This window comes from Doryrhamphus excisus, chromosome 14 (genome assembly GCF_030265055.1).
Source record: "Doryrhamphus excisus isolate RoL2022-K1 chromosome 14, RoL_Dexc_1.0, whole genome shotgun sequence".
Lineage (NCBI taxonomy): Eukaryota > Metazoa > Chordata > Actinopteri > Syngnathiformes > Syngnathidae > Doryrhamphus > Doryrhamphus excisus.
Genome location: NC_080479.1, coordinates 13,109,794 through 13,127,765, shown reverse-complemented (window position 1 = coordinate 13,127,765; position 17,972 = coordinate 13,109,794). Strand labels below are relative to the sequence as shown.

General features: G+C 40.2%; 3 protein-coding genes across 4 annotated transcripts in view; 1 reads left to right on the top strand and 2 right to left on the bottom strand.

Moving 5' to 3' along the window:
- calcr (calcitonin receptor) overlaps window positions 1-2,770 on the bottom strand; it is a 40,254-nt gene extending 37,484 nt beyond the window's left edge. For both annotated transcript variants that reach the window (XM_058047769.1, XM_058047770.1), the window contains exon 1: window positions 2,419-2,770. The gene's annotated coding sequence lies outside the window, so the exon portion shown is untranslated. The remainder of the gene's footprint in view (window positions 1-2,418) is intronic.
- The window catches only part of gngt1 (guanine nucleotide binding protein (G protein), gamma transducing activity polypeptide 1), a 48,898-nt gene extending 31,433 nt beyond the window's left edge, over window positions 1-17,465 (top strand). The window contains exons 2-4 of the mRNA XM_058047860.1: window positions 16,740-16,806; window positions 16,899-16,997; window positions 17,092-17,465. Coding sequence (XP_057903843.1) covers window positions 16,740-16,806; window positions 16,899-16,997; window positions 17,092-17,217 — 292 coding nt within the window. The 3' untranslated portion in view covers window positions 17,218-17,465. The remainder of the gene's footprint in view (window positions 1-16,739; window positions 16,807-16,898; window positions 16,998-17,091) is intronic.
- Window positions 13,594-15,240, bottom strand: tfpi2 (tissue factor pathway inhibitor 2). Its single transcript, XM_058047843.1, has 5 exons — window positions 15,077-15,240; window positions 14,806-14,976; window positions 14,196-14,375; window positions 13,925-14,098; window positions 13,594-13,840 (listed from the first exon to the last, which is right to left on the bottom strand). Exons 1-5 carry the CDS (start codon window positions 15,147-15,149, stop codon window positions 13,767-13,769), a joined length of 672 nt encoding a protein of 223 aa, XP_057903826.1. The 5' UTR covers window positions 15,150-15,240; the 3' UTR covers window positions 13,594-13,766.
- Window positions 17,466-17,972: the final 507 nt, after the last annotated feature.

The following is a 17,972-nucleotide window of genomic DNA, read 5'->3' as shown; positions in this document are numbered from 1 at the left end:
CCATCTTTGCATGTTCTCGCCGTGCATGTGTGGGTTTTCTCCGGGTACTCCGGTTTCCTCCCACATTCCAAAAACATGCTAGGTTAATTGGCCACTCCAAATTGTCCATAGGTATGAATGTGAGTGTGAATGGTTGTTTGTCTATATGCCCTGTGATTGGCTGGCCACCAGTCCAGTGTGTACCCCACCTCTCGCCCCAAGACAGCTGGGATAGGCTCCAGCACCCACCGCGACCCTTGTGAGGAAAAAGCAGTAGAAAATGAATGAATGAATAATAATTCCAGTTGCATCTTCCATTCATTCAAACTCCCCAAGTGACAAGAAAAAGCACAGAATGTACTCTCAAGTGGAGGGAAGGTACAAGATGTTGAAATGGAGGATATTAGAGACTGTTAGCATTGGAAAATGGGAATATAAACCTGAGCAATGCATTTTCTATTATTGTAGATATAATGTATATGTTTTTTGTGTTTGTACAGCTCTAATAAGCGTCATTTAAATTTGTAAAATGCACAGATAAGAATGTCGGCACCTGTAATTGGGCTTTACATAAAAGGGAAAACATCATTATTTAAAGGAAAATGTTTTTCTCTCACTAAAACACACACACACATAAACACACAGCAACATGCATAAAACACACATTCAACATCTGTCAGCTCTATTCTAGCACCACCTATTGATGCTCTTGCGGCAGTTCACTGCATGGTGTTCTCCACAGCCGCGGGAAAAAAATAAATCCATTCATCCTGCTATACTTACAGAGGTTTGTTTATGGGAATTAAAATGCTAATTTGTGTGTGTGTTCAAGCAGATACTACAGTGTCCTCTACACCTGCTCACCCAGCATTGCTTTCAGGCTTTGAGATAAACGGGACAGACGACCATGTAATTCAATAATACGGCAGCAGAAGCTTAAAAACAGCGGCTTGTTCACTCGAAACTTCACTGCCTCTTTTAGTCTTAATCTTGGTGTTCATTTTTCTTTTTCCGAAAAAAGTTTGAACACCCCATAAAAAGTTGAAATCCATGCAACACTTCCTTGATTGCACTTAAATTCCTAATCATGCTATCATAACGGTTTCTTAGCATGGGGTTGTAGTGGGGGGTGTTAATGCTTCCCAACCTTGCGGGATCCTTCATGAGCTCCGATTTGTTGTACACCGTGTCTAAGTGGTACCGAAGGAGTAAATTAAGCTAGTGTGTCCAACAAGCCAATTAAGATGGCCGCACGGACAGGAAGAGTGACGTTCTGCGTTGCCTATGAATAAAACATGGTGCATTAGCGTGATGAATAGGGAGAAGTAAGAACAGGTAGCGGACAGTCTGCTGACCTTCGTTGTGTGATGGATGTAAGTTTGTGTGTGTGTGTGTGTGTGTGTTTATGTGTGTAACTGCATACCTGTGCCAACCATTTCTTCCAAACATTTGAAGATCACTGTAATGAATCAGAGCCATGTCCCCTTCATGGACCTCCCTTTCAAAGACGACACATGTGTACTCGTCTTGGACCAGACAGAATGACGGAGAGCGAGGGATGATGAATGACAAACTTATCTGCCAGGCTCAGAAAGCAGCTGGAAACGTTGCCAAGTCCGTCCAATTGACTGGGGGCTTGGAAGGGGGGGGGGGGGGGGGGTGCTGCACATATCTCAGTCTGCCTGTCAGCGTGTATCTCCTCATTGATGTCTCTCTCATTTTGAGATATTACCCCCCCCTGCCCCCCCCCTTTCCCACCAACAGCCTCAGCTATTATTGTCGTCCTTATCGCACACCACTGCTATACATCAGCGTGGATGTGTTGAAAAGCTGCACTCTCTCACCCCTTGTTGCTCAGGTCACCTCATAGGAATCCCCAATTAAGGATTTCAATTTTTTTTGCTTATTGAATCATAATTCATCTCACCTGTGTGCATGCTTATTTCCCCCTTCTTGGGTATGCTATAATCAATAAGCAAGTGAATGCATGGAGGCTGTTTAGAAAAGGAAAATATACGCTATCCATTATAAACACCCATAGAGTATAAAAGAGTTAATAATAAAATGATGCAATGCATCTAATTTAAATATGGTTATACCTCAGAAACTTTTCAAATTCTAAGGAATAAATCAGTCAACTGTACAGTCTTGTGATTTCTATTAAACTAAGTCCACATCAGTAATAGAGGATTGCAATCCCAATGATCCCTTTACTCTGTCCTCATAAGGCACAGCGTAAAATCTCATGCAGCAGTATTATATAAAATGTAAACTGTCATTCTCATAAATAATACACATTGTGATTTAGTTACATTCTATAAATGATATGATACATACAGTTCTGTCATTGTTATGCAGCACTAATACGATTCATGTGCCATTCAATGCTATGCATACTGCATCCAAGAGAAGTCAGTTTTGAAGAAGTTCATGACTCACCTTAATCCAACAGATTAGAATTAGAATTGCAGCCACAAAAGGATGCCTGATGAGAAATAGTCTCCTCCCAGCTAAAAACAAAAATGCAATCTTGTCTCTGGTTGATCACAAAAGCAATCAAAACTTCTCCACGCAGAGTTTCAAAATAAAACAAATTTTTTAAAAAACAGCTACAATTGCAAGCCGCAGTCATGTGAAGGTGCCTGCCGCCTTGCAATGAGCGGCTGCGTGCAAGGAACAGGGCGCCAATGTGTGGCTGTTAGGAGCTGTGACAGGCTGCTGACTGGCCGCTGCGCCTGCACCGACGATAAGCCTCCGGTTTGCACCGGAGCTCCTCCTCGTCTCATCTCCCACTGTGTGTGAGAGTGTGTTTCACTGTATGTGTGCCTGTGCGACGTGTACCCCCACCCCCTCTGAGTTTTCTTTAAAAAAAACAAACACAGGAAGACAAGAAGTGCGCATACATTATACCTGACATAGAAATGCTGTGATCTACTGTAACTTTATACGTAGGTTTCAATGATACATATATAACACGTTGCTATGGCCACTCTAGATCAGTGGTGGTTGCTTCATTTGATGGCTGGATAAATGAATAGGCATGGTTTCATGAAAAAGTGGATGACTCTTCCTATGGACTAATTTGACTATACTGTACACTGGATGTGGTTCATGTGGATGTATGATTCCATGACACATATGGATGGATGGATGGATGGATGTTTTTTTCTATTGATATATGGGTGGATCGCAGTAAGAATGCCCCAGGGTCAGATAGACAGATGGATGGACAGATGATAGATATTGTAGCTAGACTGATGGATAGATAGATGATAGATACAGTAGCTAGGTTGATGGATAGATAGATATAGTAGAGAGACGGATGGATGGATAAATGATAAATACAGTAGATTGATAGATGGATGGATGAATGGATGGATACAGTAGATAAACTGATGGATGGATAGATGATCAATACAGTAGATGAATGGATGATACATGATAGATAAAGTAGATGGACGGATGGATTGATAGATGATAGATACAGCACATGGACGGATGGATGGATGGATGGATGGATGGATACAGAAGATGGACGGATGGATGGATAGATGATAGATACAGTACATGGACGGATGGATGGATAGATGATCGATACAGAAGATGGACGGATGGATGGATACATGATAGATACAGTAGCTGGATGGATACAGAAGATGGACGGATGGATGGATAGATGATAGATACAGTACATGGACGGATGGATGGATAGATGATCGATACAGAAGATGGACAGATGGATGGATACATGATAGATACAGTACATGGACGGATGGATGGATAGATGATCGATACAGAAGATGGATGGATGGATGGATGGATAGATGATCGATACAGAAGATGGACGGATGGATGGATAGATGATAGATACAGTAGATGGATGGATGGATGGATGGATGGATGGATGGATGGATGGATGATCGATACAGAAGATGGATGGATGGATGGATAGATGATAGATACAGTACATGGACGGATGGATGTATAGATGATCGATACCGAAGATGGACGGATGGATGGATACATGATAGATACAGTAGAGAGACAGATGGATGGATAGATACAGTTGCTAGGCTGATGGATGGATAGATGATAGATACAGTAGATGGATGGATGGATGGATAAATCATACAATAGTTAGAGGGATGGACGAATGATTGATTTGGTGAAAACAGTTTGATGACCTGATGGATGGATGAATGGACGATGGGAGTCCTTGGGATAGATTGCAGTAAGAATGTCCCAGGTTCAGTGTTCAGTGCCTATGAATGGATGCTAGGTTGGTATATGAATGTTCCAGTATTCAGAGCTTCCTAAGAACTTAGTAGCTTTGGGTTAAAAACGTACAGCCGCCAACTTAGGGTTCGCTTGTACTGGCGCATGTAAGACCGTCCCCTCGAAAACCCACCCATCTAGCACATGTTTGCTCACACTTCCCAAAGTCCAAATATGGATATTTTCTATATTTATAAATATGACTATTCATGTATGTTATATCAGAGGTCAAGTTACCCACATTTTTACATAGAAAATGTTGTTTTCAAAGTTTGAGGCGAGTGGCAAAAGCCTTCACACAGTTTTCAGTTTGCAAACCTGCTAAGCTAACTTCAGTAATTGATTTTACTTCCGACTGTGAGAGCGTAAACAAAGTCCGGGGTGAGCAGAAAACGCCACAAGATATGCTGCAGGAAATCATTTTCTAAAGGACAAAGGGTTGCCCCCCCGCGGTATTATGTTCTCTTGGGGGGCGGATGCTCACTGAGTCACACTTTGAAAATGCAATTTTTAGCCTAAAATAACGATTTTCCCTCACGTATATAGTAAAAAAATAATAATAATAAAATACCTAACAGATGGATAAATTGACTGGAGGTCTGACACTCTACAAGGGGGCTCCTACAGAACTCCAACCCTGCTTTGGGGCTTTTGAATGAGGTGTTTTCATGTGTTCATTGATGATAATTACTTAGAAGATGTTTGTCAATCCATAAGAGATTATTCTAGCCATTCCTGTAGTATTTATCAGTTACCCTGATTGTTCTTCGAAATCTAGGTAGTCGCAAGTACTTGGCAATTGACGTTTTTTTTTAGGTCAATCATCTGATTTAAGCACATTTTTCTGTGGAAGATTGCAGGTTCGATCCTCCGCCCTCCCGTTATCATGTCAAAGTATCCTTGGGCAAGGTTCAGGAGGTAACGTGCTAACAGTGTCAAAGCACCTTGACCACCTTGGAGGTGGAAAAGCCATTTCCCCGTCTCTGAAAAAGTATCTTTCGGTTTTGTGGCTAAAAGTAAAAAGCTGAGATGAGATTAAAATGAGCTGCAATTCATCATTCCTGTCATAGCGATTAGCTACAGACCACTTCCTACAAGATGATTTGTCTCCATTGCAGTTTGTTGAAGCATGGGATTGATTTGTAGAGTGATGTTTATTTTTCAAGTTACAAACCGTTGCTTTTGTGGGATTAATTTTGTGGATGTCGGTTGACAAGTTGGCTGATACCCAGTCATCTTCGACATAATGTAAGGCCATGATCATATCATGGATGCCAGCCAATACGGGTGTGCAATTGTACGTAAGTAAAACCTCACTCTCTTGGCTTTGAGAGCTGCACTGGGTTGACAGACTGTGTTTGAGTCCCAATGGTGGTTTACACTCTCGATCAATGGTACCATGCACTTCATTCCTAAAGTTAGGAATATTTGGTTAGTGTGGTGCCATTGGAATAAGTGGACCAGGTTTCTACTTGTCTGCGGTTTAACTTCGACAAAGACAGAACATCTGTTAACGTAAAACATTGTATTTGTCCGATTTCCATCACCACAACTTTAACATGAATCTATCGTCCTCCCGTGCACATGCATACACAATGGCGCCCCCACACATACACCAGTGGACATGGGGCTGCATATTTCTAAAGTATTACAAGCAGCGAGACACATGATGAGACTGCCAGCTCTTTAGCCAGAGTGATGTGTCTGATCAAGGAGTGCTGACGTCATAAGGGGAGAGAAGACAAATCATATTACCAATGCTAACTTTGTTATTGGGCTCCCTGAACCAGAAAATAGCCTGTTAAATAACATAAGGATGGACAACAAACACAAATGGTGCCATTGTGTTCCATTTGTGCAACATTGGAACTGTTACGTCAAAGTACAGTCCAATATGTATATATATATGACGCAACGTGGGCAGGAATTGATCACTGATACACCATTCTGGCAATGTTAGGACTACACAGCTCAGTTGTAAATGTGACAATTGTAAATAATCTGTGGTGTTCATTCATTCATTCGTTTTCTACTGCTTATCTTCAAGAGGGTTGCGGGGGTGCTGGAGCCTATCCCAGCTGTCTTTCGGGCGAGAGGCGAAGTACATCCTGGACTGGTGGCCAGCCAATCACAGGGCACATATAGACAAACAACCATTCACACTCACATTCATACCTATGGACAATTTGGAGTCGCCAATTAACCTAGCATGTTTTTGGAATGTGACCCACGCATGCACGGGGAGAACATGCAAACTCCACACAGAGATGGCCGAGGGTGGAATTGAACTCGGGTCTCCTAGCTGTGTGGCCTGTATGCTAACCACTAGGCCAGTTCATGAAAAAATATTTTCATGTAAATCAACCATTTTTTCTGTTGTTTATAATGTGGCGTTGTTTGACATTTTGGCTAAATATATATGGCTACATTTGTGTCCAAGTGAAGGTTGTGCAGGCTGTACGGCGGTCGAGTGGTTAGTGCGCAGACCTCACAGCTAGGAGAACAGGGTTCAATTCCACCCTCGGCCATCTCTGTGTGGAGTTTGCATGTTCTCCCCGTGCATGCGTGGGTTTTCTCCGGGTACTCCGGTTTCCTCCCACATTCCAAAAACATGCTAGGTTAATTGGCGACTCCAAATTGTCCATAGGTATGAATGTGAGTGTGAATGGTTGTTTGTATATATGTGCCCTGTGATTGGCTGGCCACCAGTCCATGGTGTACCCCACCTCTCCCTCCCTGAAGACGGCTGGGATAGGCTCCTGCACCCCTGTGACACTCGTGAGGATAAACGATACAAAATGAATGAAAGTTGTATTTGAAAGGTTTTTTGTTGGGAACTGATATTTTGCTGAAACTTACCTATGTTTTAGTGCTGATTACTAAAGAACAGAAAAGGGTAGGTTTCTCTGATGAAAGATGAGTCTATTTTTTCTTTTGCTATATACCATGTCTATATAGCCCAACAGCACAATATTCTTTGTGCCTTGAAAAAACAGTCAAAATCATCAAAATGGTCGATATTGAGAGGGACGGGTTTGAAAAACGGCTGGGATTGAACGAGTTAATAGTATTTCTCGTTTTTTTTAATCCCGTTTGCCAATGCCAAATGCCATGCTACCGGGTATTGATACTGTTGTCTTCCAAACCAGGAAGTAGCTCATTAACATAGCTATTTAATATAATATACATAACTATTTTTCCCCTTTTGTAAGAGGCTCAACCTTGCTACTCTAGTTGTTGCTGTTTCTGAAACAAACCTGCAATAAAGTCATTCAGATCACGCAATGCCATTATCTCATTAGCTATGCCTCCTGGCACACCCCCACTTGGATTAGTCACATTTGCTGCCAATAGTAGTCCAAAACCCCTCATTACGACTCGTTGTTGGAATGACGGAGGGTGGATCAATGAGGGGAAAACTGCGTTTTTCTGTGAGACGGTCTTTTGATGATGCAGAAGAAAAGGCGGCACTGTCAGTGTTTCTTTCTGGCACGAAGAAGTGACATTTTATTTTTGTCTTGGAGATGCTGCAATCCGACAAACGGCAGATGAGGCGTGATCATTCAGTGATGAAAAGATGCCCGTGCGCAAGAATAAAGATAGCAGAGCTGCATGAATGAACTTTCCATCGCTGCCATATGTTCTCAGGCTGTTTATTCAGTCAGAAACAATCAGGGTGTACATATTAAAAAAAAAGTCTCTCCAGCCATCCTAAAGTCTGATTAGGCAACACCACCACGTGCATTTGTGCCTGTTGATTTCTATGTCTAGTTCTAATCTGCCTTTTTTTTTTTGCTAAATACCGGGATGGTGTCCGTGTCCGAGCATAATCACATCAGTTGCTGTCAGACACTTTCAGAATTCACAAAAAAAGTCGAGTTTGTTTCTGTGGGTTTTTCTGTTCTTGCTGTAAGCTATTTACAAAAGACAATCCTGGCTGAGCTTGGAGAAAATATGCAGAAAAGCTACTGCATATTTCCACGGTAAACATGAAACTGCAAAATTTGAAGCAATGTGTAAAGGAGCGACTCTATGTTGTAAACACAGCATGTCTTCACTTCATTTTCTCCAATCGCCGCACACATCAACATGAGAAGTATCCACCAATATTACTCACCATGAAAGAAGTTGATCAGGGGTTACCATGGCAATGACAGAAAGGTTCTTTTTTTCCTATTAGTGTAAAAGCTAAAGTACCATCACTGTAACACTCTTCAACATTCATTCATTCATTCATTCATTTTCTACCGCTTTTTCCTCACAAGGGTCGTGGGGGGTGCTGGAGCCTATCCCAGCTGTCTTTGGGCGAGAGGCGGGGTACACCCTGGACTGGTCGCCAGCCAATCACAGCGCACATATAGACAAACAACCATTCACACTCACATTCATGCCTATGGACAATTTGGAGTCGCCAATTAACCTAGCATGTTTTTGGAATGTGGGTGGAAACACACAGAATATCGTGCTCTTGGGCTATATAGACATGGTATATAGCAAAAGAAAAATTTGACTCTGTTCTTTCATCAGAGAAAACCTACCCTTTTCTGTTCTTTAGTAATCAGCACTAGAACATAGGTAAGTTTCAGCAAAATATCAGTTCCCAACAAAAAACCTTTGAAGCACAACTTTCATTCATTCATTAATTTTCTACCGCTTATCCTCACAAGGGTCACGGGGGTGCTGGAGCCTATCCCAGCTGTCTGCGGGCGAGAGACGGGGTACACCCTGGACTGGTGGCCAGCCAATCACAGGGCACATATAGACAAACAACCATTCACACTCACATTCATACCTATGGACAATTTGGAGTCGTCAATTAACCTAGCATGTTTTTGGAATGTGGGAGGAAACCGGAGTACCCGGAGAAAACACATGCAAACTCCACACAGAGATGGCCGAGCCAAAATGCTCCAACCTCACATTAGCATGGAGCAAATGCCCTCATATTCCTGACAGCACATCATGGAGAGTTAAGTGATTGCTGCTAAACTGTGCTGTCAAATAACTGTGGATGCATGCTGTCACGAGAGTGCCGCATCCCCGCTGCTTCTCGCCACACAAAACCAGATAAGCAACTGAAACATTTAGCAACTGTAGCAGCAGGCATGACAAAAGAACAATTCTTCACGCTGCTCATCTCATTCTCCTGTGCTGTCATCTTCTGGGAGTATATATTATCTATTACTGCAGCAGTTTTTTGTGTGCAGGACACATGCATCAATTTTTCATTTCACGGCATACCTTGTGGTCGTCTACCAATATGTATTTTTACGCTAAATGATCTGCTGAGGTGTGTAGCAGGCATGTGCATGTATTTATTTTGCAATCAGTCAGTCTGCAACAACAATGGCGAGTGTCAGCAAGGATCTTGTGGAATGAACTGTACTGGAGGCGAGGCACGGTGTAATTAAATTAGATTTTAAGGAGGCCACGAGTGTGTCTTTTGGGGAGTTCAATAACTATTATATAGAAAGCGCACTTCAGCACAATTCTCTTAAAATCCTGTTAGTGTGTTTTTCTATTTAAATATACAGCAGATGGCTAGTTGAAGAGCAGCACATAGAAGTACTTATATCACCAGACACATCAATCAATAGCATTTGATAGGATTTTATTTACCCAGAGGAGGGTGATGGATGCTGGGAAAACTCTGCTACCTTATTGGGGCACACACTTCTGCTCCAGGACTGGACTTATTACTGATGTTTTTTTTTTCTCCGGAGGCTGATATTTTCCAAAACATTTGACTAACTCTCTGCTAATGTCAGCTTAAAATGAAGCCATCCACTATCCTAAATATCAACATCCACTATTATAAGTGGGGGGGATAGTGGGCGGATCTTCATTCTTCGGTTTGGGGTGCTCTCATAGTGATACAATATCCACCCACAATAGCAACAATTGGGACATCCATTGGCCGCGGTGCTGAATCAGCACCTGAGTGGCTTCTCTTGTGTAGAGTACTAAATAACAGTCGGCTGGTAAAATGTGTTGCATTGACGGTTGCATGTCCGTTCCATCTCTTTATTGCATATTTGCATAATTACATATTTCAACCTTGCATACAATATTTGCAATCACATTTATAGTCTGACTGTATAATATTTATACAGAAGTATTAATACATAAAGCATGTACCCATAGTAATAATATACTGTCTGAAATTTTTATCCTAATAAGAAATTGCAACAATTGGTTGTTGATGATAAAACAAAGAAAGGTGGTGATTTAAAATACTCATTTAAAAACATTATCCACATACATCAAAATACAACAACCAATACAATACAATAAAATACAATGCAAACAAACAACCCAGATTAGGCACAGCAAGTGAAGACTGGGGGCTGGAGCTGGTCATGGATTTGAGCACAGACCTTAAAACCTTGCTTTTTAATGCACAACACTAGACACACACAAACTAAAAAGCACGTCTAAAAACCTCAGGTAGGGTTTAACAAGAAGATACTGATGTTTGGGTTGGTCACCTGTCCAGACACAGTCTCAAGTTCTTGTTTTTTTTTTAATGCACAAGATTAGACACATGCAATCCAGAAAATTATATGTAAATGTTACAAAAAAGTGGACTAATAAATTGACAATAAAAGCACAAATACTGCGGATTTCAGAAAACAACAGATGGAATGATACAGCACTCTACAAGAAGCAATGAAGTCTGTAAAATTAAATAATAAAAAAAAAATCCAAAAATTGCTAACTATAATGATGATTATAATGATGGTCATAATGATAAAGATTATAACAATAATGATAATAACGGGAAAACAAGACAGTGGCATGAACATGATTATATCTTGCAAAAAGGAGAAAGCTGAATACATATGTAAATAATGGAAATAATAAAGTTATATTTTGATTGATGTAAGAAATGCACTGTAATGTTTATATATGCTGTTAATACTGTTAATATATTTGCCCAAATTAAAAAAAAATAAAAGAAAATTTAAAAAAATAATTAAAAATCTGTGATTAATTTGTTAATTACTGTAAAATTTCAATCAAAACTAATGGAAAGATACTGTATGACATTGAATCAATTTCATAATATGTTTAGAGTGCCACCAGGGGGCGTCCGAGAGTCCAGTGGTGTCATATTTAGTGTTAAATTAGCGGACGTTTTTCTTTAAGCTCATAACGCTCGATACCAGATAATAAATGGTTAGGCAAATTTTCAAAACCAATACTACACATGCAATTCATCTTAGTTTAAACGTGAAAAATGTTCCCCAGGCTGGTGTCTATGAATCAATCCTAAATGAGAGCAAAGCTTTCCAAAGCCTAATGTAGTGTAGCTAATAAAATAACCCAGTGGTATCGATTCATCACAACATCCTGGATGGATTTTGTAGCTAGTATCATATTTTGACTCTTGCGTTGAATACAAAAGGCAGTTTTTGAAAGCAAAAAAGTCCAAACTTAATGTGGCTGATTGACACTAAACCTAATAACTGGTTGGGCAACCCTTAGCAGTAACAACTGCAATCAAGCGTAGCAATGAGTCTCTTACAGCGCTGTGGAGGTCTAGTCGTCTTTGCAGAATTGTTGTCATTCAGTCACAATGGATGGTTTTCCAGCATGAAGCGCCTTTTTTAAGGTCATGGCACAGCATCTCAGTAGGATTCAGATCAGGATTTCAGGACTACGCCACTCCAAAGTCTTCATTTAGTTTTTTGTGGACTTGCTGGTGTGTTTTGGATCATTGTTCTGCCGCACAACCCAAGTCGATTTCAGTTTGATGGCCTGGTTTTTTTTTGGTAGACGTCAGAATTCATGGTTCCATTTATGACAGCAAGTCTTCCAGGTCCTGAAGTGGCTAAACAGCCCCAGACCGTCACACTACCACCACCATATTTTACTGTTGTGAGTTCTGCAGTTCTTTGGATGTTGTTGTGGGGTCTTTTGTGACCTCTTGGCTGAATGATCGCTGCACTCTTGTGTTGGTTGCCCTGTTAGAAGCTTCACATCTGTTCCATGTTTTGGCCATCTTTGGAGTCCAAATTGTTTGAGGCCTCTTAGTTTTCATCAGTTTTGCGTTGAACTACTAAAGAAAAAAGTTCCAAAAGTTGCAGTATTATAAGTGAAAACAAAATAAAGTAGTAATTTTTGGAAAATTAAGTTGTGAAAAAGTTATAATTTAACATGAATCAAGTGAAATTATTATGTGAGTATGGCAAAAATCCCGACAAGATAGAAAGTTTAAATTAAAAAAACTAATAACGAAAAACAGCTGCAATTTTATAAGAATAAAGTCAAAATATTAAGAGAAAAAAAAGTTGAGTTTAGGGTTCAACCCGTAATATAAAATATTGATATTGAAATATTAATGAAAAAGATGCATTTTCTTTTTAAATCGCAATGGTATGAGAAAGAAAACCACATAAATTTGTAATTTTTAGAAAGTCAGGTTAAAAAAAGTTAATATGGGAATAACGTCAAATGATTATGGAAATAAAGTCATAATATTAATAATAATAAGACATAAAATAAAAAACATAAAAAATAATATAAAAGAACAATTGGAAAAATTAAGAGGAAGGTTGAAATACAGTATTTGCAAAAAATGAGAAAAAAAGCAACGACCGACAGAATATATCACAAAGCTGAGATTTAGTTTTTTCTTGAAATATATATATATATATACATAACTTCTAAGCATATCTACATGTGTTGCTTTGCAAAATATCAAACTGGCCCTGCACCAACTATCAGCCATATTTATGACGAGAAAGCACAAACAGGAAAGGACATGTTTTCCTCATACTGCAATCTCCTCATGTGATGAGTTCCACATGATGCATGTTATTTAGAAGCTCCTTGCCCCGTATTGTTATCTGTGGAAATAACTTAGCATTGTTTCTTAGCGTCAGGAGAACGGCGTATTGCTATTTATACCCAGTAGCGTGAGGGAGGAGTTTCCTTTCCTATCTTCCATAAATATTTGTACGTTTGATAAAATCTCACAGTGCTACATCCTTAATCTGTGGGAATACCTTGGTCCTTTTTTTAATGTGGTTTCTCATGCAGTCAAATGCAAAATGTTGCAAAAAGTCTGTGCAGGACTACTGTACAAATAATAGTATGTCCTAAAAATTATTTTGTAAACCTGCAACTAGCGATTGCTTCCTTTCATGATTCCTGACTATGCATGGGTGACTAACTTCCTTAGAAAGTGTCAGCGCTGGTGAGAAACAGCCAAATGGAGATATAGATTTTATCTGCTGCACTGTGTCTTAAAAGTAATAAAGAATTCAGCCCATCTGGGCATTCAAATATTAGATTTGGCAGGAATTTCCTGAAGAGAAAAAAAAAAAATCAATATACAAAGCAATGAAAATATACTTTATAGAGATATTGATATAAAAATGTGCTTAAAGGAGTCACAGTCAAATAAAATACACATAATACATATTTACAGTATAAAAATGCAACACAACATGTGCAGTCGTCATTGAAATTAGTGTATAAAAAAAAATAAAAGTGTGATTTTCTGTTTATGCCTGCAAAATAGTGATCCGGTTCCGTCTCAAGCGACGGATTTTTCCTTGTCCGGTCTTCTTTTTCCCTCCTGAAACATAAACAAAGTGTATAAAAATACATTAGTAGTCGTGATTAAATAGATGTTGCTCCGTTTTCTCATATAATCTCACACCTTTAACACACACGTCCATGCAACTGTGCCTCGAGACAAAGTTGTTGCTGCTCCCCCCGCAGCCTGAGTACATAAACTCCTCACACATCTTAGTGGCGGTGTTGTAGTAGTATCGCGGTATGGAGGCGGAACATTTGCCTTTGTCCAGAGGGCCCAGGCACAGCACAGGCATGGCTGTCAAAACAACACACAATCACATTGTCAACATGTACATCCTCATCTATTTCCTCCCAATCACCGTAGAGAACGTAGGTCGGTCGTTTTCACTCACTTTTTTGCGGACTGCAGTACTCCGTGCAGGAGGTCAGATCTGAGAAGCGGTTGGCGTTGCCATTGCAGCCTCCGTAGTAAAAAAGCTCGCACTGCATGGTCGTCATGTTGAAGAAATAGCGCCTAAAAAGTGCCCTGCAGGGCCCCTCCTCCATTGGAAACCTACACATCTGAGGAATCTCTGGTTGGGAGGAGACACACACACGAGATTGGATGAAGTTTAGAGTGGTCAGAACATTAGGTACACCTGCACCGAGGATCCCATAAAGGTCAAATATATGGTTAGAATATAGTCAGGAGATCGTAACAATCTGGCTTTTAATCTCTGTTTGTGCATCTGTGTGATGAGTGTATCAAATATTCAGCCTTTATGCTTAATAATTTACCCCAAAAAATGAACAATTAACTTTTTTAGTGTGGTTGTAGTCGTAGTAAACAACCCAAGAGAATTCTAATATTTGACTTCCTGTCATAAACTTAATAAACATTTTTGTTGAATACCAGAGATAACAAAATATCTGTATTGCACATATACAATATCTAATAAAATGGCCCTTTACATTGCAATGGTGAACTTTCTCAGGTGCTCTTGATGCTAAACGTAAACTCACTTGGTATCCTAAAACATGTTTTCTGGCACTCCTGATAAGTCTTGAAGTTATTGGCATTCCCTTGGCACCCTCCGTAGTAGAAAACCTCACACTTTTGCGTGATGGTGTTGTAGTAATAACGTTGAATGTCAGCTCTGCAAGGTCCTTCATCCACTTGGAGGAGACACACACCTGAAATAAGCACACACACACACACACACACTTAAATCCAAAAAAGCACTAGAGCACAAAAGTGCACAAATACGCTCCCTATGAAATCACTTGATGTTACCTTTAGGTGGGACTGCCAGAACTGTGTAAAAAGAGGACAAAAATGCAAATAAAGCCAACAAGTCGAACTCCATTGTGCACGTTTTTAGCTTCCAGTGTGTTCTGCTCCTCCAAGCCAACGCCTGTTTTATAGTGGTGTGTTTCCTACAGAGGGGGGGAAGCTCAGGGGCGGAGATGCAGTAGTGACTCAGTCTAATAACACTAGAATGCACTGCAAGCCCTGCAGCTGAATTACTCCCGTGAGAAACTCATCAGTGACATCACTTTGATGTTGCAATAATTACGAAAACCACTTCAGTGACTAAATGTGCGTTAGCATAAAAGACGGAAGCAACTTTCTCTTCCAGGGAACTGACAATTCTCGCATCATATCCTCTGGATCGTGTGAAAAAATATAAATCTAAAAGTGTTTGGAGACCCAAGAAATTCATTCATTCATTCATTTTCTGGAGCCTATCCCAGCTGTCTTCGGGCGTGAGGCGGGGTACACCCTGGACTGGTGGCCAGCCAATCACAGGGCACATATAGACAAACAACCATTCACACTCACATTCATACCTATGGACAATTTGGAGTCGCCAATTAACCTAGCATGTTTTTGGAATGTGGGAGGAAACCGGAGTACCCGGAGAAAACCCATGCATGCACGGGGAGAACATGGAATTGAACATGGAATTGAACCCTAGTCTCCTAGCTGTGAGGTCTGCGCACTAACCACTAGACCGCCGTGCCGCCCACCCAAGAAATTAATTAGCAAAAAATTAATATTATCTGGAAGATCTGGGTTGTGGCGCAGAGTAGAGATAATATGAAAATATAGACCCGAGTTTGCATGTTCTCCCTGTGCATGCGTGGGTTTTCTCCGGGTACTCCGGTTTCCTCCCACATTCCAAAAACATGCTAGGTTAATTGGCGACACTAAATTTTCCATAGGTATGAATGTGAGTATGATGTTTATATGTGCCCTGTGATTGGCTGGCGCCCGTTCTATGGTGTACCCCACCCTAAGTCTGCTGGGGTAGGCTCCAGCATACTCCTAGCATAGAGAATGGATGGATGTACTAGCAGGCAAACGCAAGGCAAGGCAAAATTTTTGCAAAAATGTTGGTTGTTAACCAAAAAATACGCTAACCAGGGGCGGACTTTAACCGAGGTACTGCCATACTGTTAACACTGTTGCTATTTGTCTTTTTTCACTGATTGGTTGGGAGATGCATATTCTGGCACGGTCCGTAAAGGCTGCCTGGATGGGTTTGGTTGGTTTCAAACACCAACCCTGTGTAGAAAGTCCAGGATGGGACTTTAGTCTTTCTTATTGTAGGTGACATTGGGATTGAGTGACATGGAAGACAATGACGCATCTCAACCTTGACAGAAGGTTAAATACCGATTAGCCCTCTTATCATCATGACCTCCTCATAAAATGACACACCAGCTGCAACCCATATGTGAATATTACAAATATGAAGTTATGCCAATGTCCTTTCAAGAATAAAACATATAAAAAAAAAGTCTCAGCCTTCACAAATAATTCCAAGAAAACTGTGTTGATTCACTCTCCTGCCGGAAGCATCCTTTAAGATCCTGGTGCGTTCCCACAAGGGGTCTTGTTTAAATCAGATTAGGAGATTAGGATCATTTATGCAGATTACTTTATAACCCAGATTTAGTCGAGGACCGGGATTCTCCTGCAGGACCGCCGGGGTGAAAGACAGCTACCTGCGAGCCATCGTGAGTAACACTCTAGTTATTTATTACTGTTATTTTATTCACCATTTTGTCATTGTTGTCACCGTCTTTTCATGTACTGATTGTTCTTCTAGACAATGCCGGTCATAAATGTAGAAGACCTGACAGACAAAGACAAGGCTCTGATGGAAGTAAACCAACTCAAAACCGAAGTGAAACTTCAGAGGTGGTTGGTACGTCCTTTTTTTTTTCCCCACCCCCAGTGTTCTGATCATTATGATTAGATGAAATAAGTTGGTGTATCACATGCCGCTGTGTTCCCTGTAGACATCTAAATGCTGCGAGGAGCTCAAGGACTACATTCAGGCCGGAGTGGATGAGGACACTCTTGTCAAAGGCATTTCAGAGGAGAAGAACCCCTTCAAGGAGAAAGGTGGCTGCGTCCTTTGCTAGACTGAACATGAAGAGTTCTTCACATCTCACATTAGCACTCCAAGGACGTTCTACCTGCTTTCTTAAAATGGACACAAAGAACAAATAATTGTCCAACTACATTTCCCATCTTTTAGCCAGATTTATACCCTTTGAATTGTGTTTACATCTATTTTGCAAGGGTTATACATATTTATTGCTTTCCATCTAAACAGAAAGGTCAGTCACACAAATGTCACCTCTTATTAAATGTGCTTGTTTATACCTCAGCCTGACTCTTTCAGTCATTCTAAATGAATGAAGCAAATACAGTGCATCAAAATGACACAATGGGCAGTACAGGTGGTACGATCCGATATCACGTTGTGCACAATTTCCTTTTTGCACTTGAGGTTCTACGTAGAGCTTTAAAGCATTAAAAGTGTTCATCAGTTGATTCAATGTGTATGACCAACAGCCTTTAAAAAGCATGCATTTTAATCTGGATTGTTATTAATTAGGACCTGTATTTCAGTTACTAATATGATTTTATGATCATGTTTATAATAATAAAACAGGGCAAATATTTTAAGCAAACAGTATAATTATTCTAAAATTATTTTCTTGTTTTACGTTTAAAGTTGAGCAATACAAAGTCTAAACGAGACTTTTCATGTGATGATGAAAACGTAAATGTGAAAATGTTTTAAATCAGGGGAAATTAGTCAACTAATTTAATTACTAATATAATTAATATATATAACTAATATAATTTTTTTACACTATTCTTAATGTAT

What these genes read in the sequence shown, in the direction of transcription:
- tfpi2 (XM_058047843.1), bottom strand. Translation starts at nt 15,149, where the DNA reads ATGGAGTTCGACTTGTTGGCTTTATTTGCATTTTTGTCCTCTTTTTAC. An exon ending in AACATGTTTTAGGATACCAA is followed by an intron (nt 14,376 to 14,805) that starts GTGAGTTTACGT and finishes CCTCCCAACCAG; the next exon opens with AGATTCCTCAGATGTGTAGG. An exon ending in GTACTGCAGTCCGCAAAAAA is followed by an intron (nt 14,099 to 14,195) that starts GTGAGTGAAAAC and finishes TTGTTTTGACAG; the next exon opens with CCATGCCTGTGCTGTGCCTG.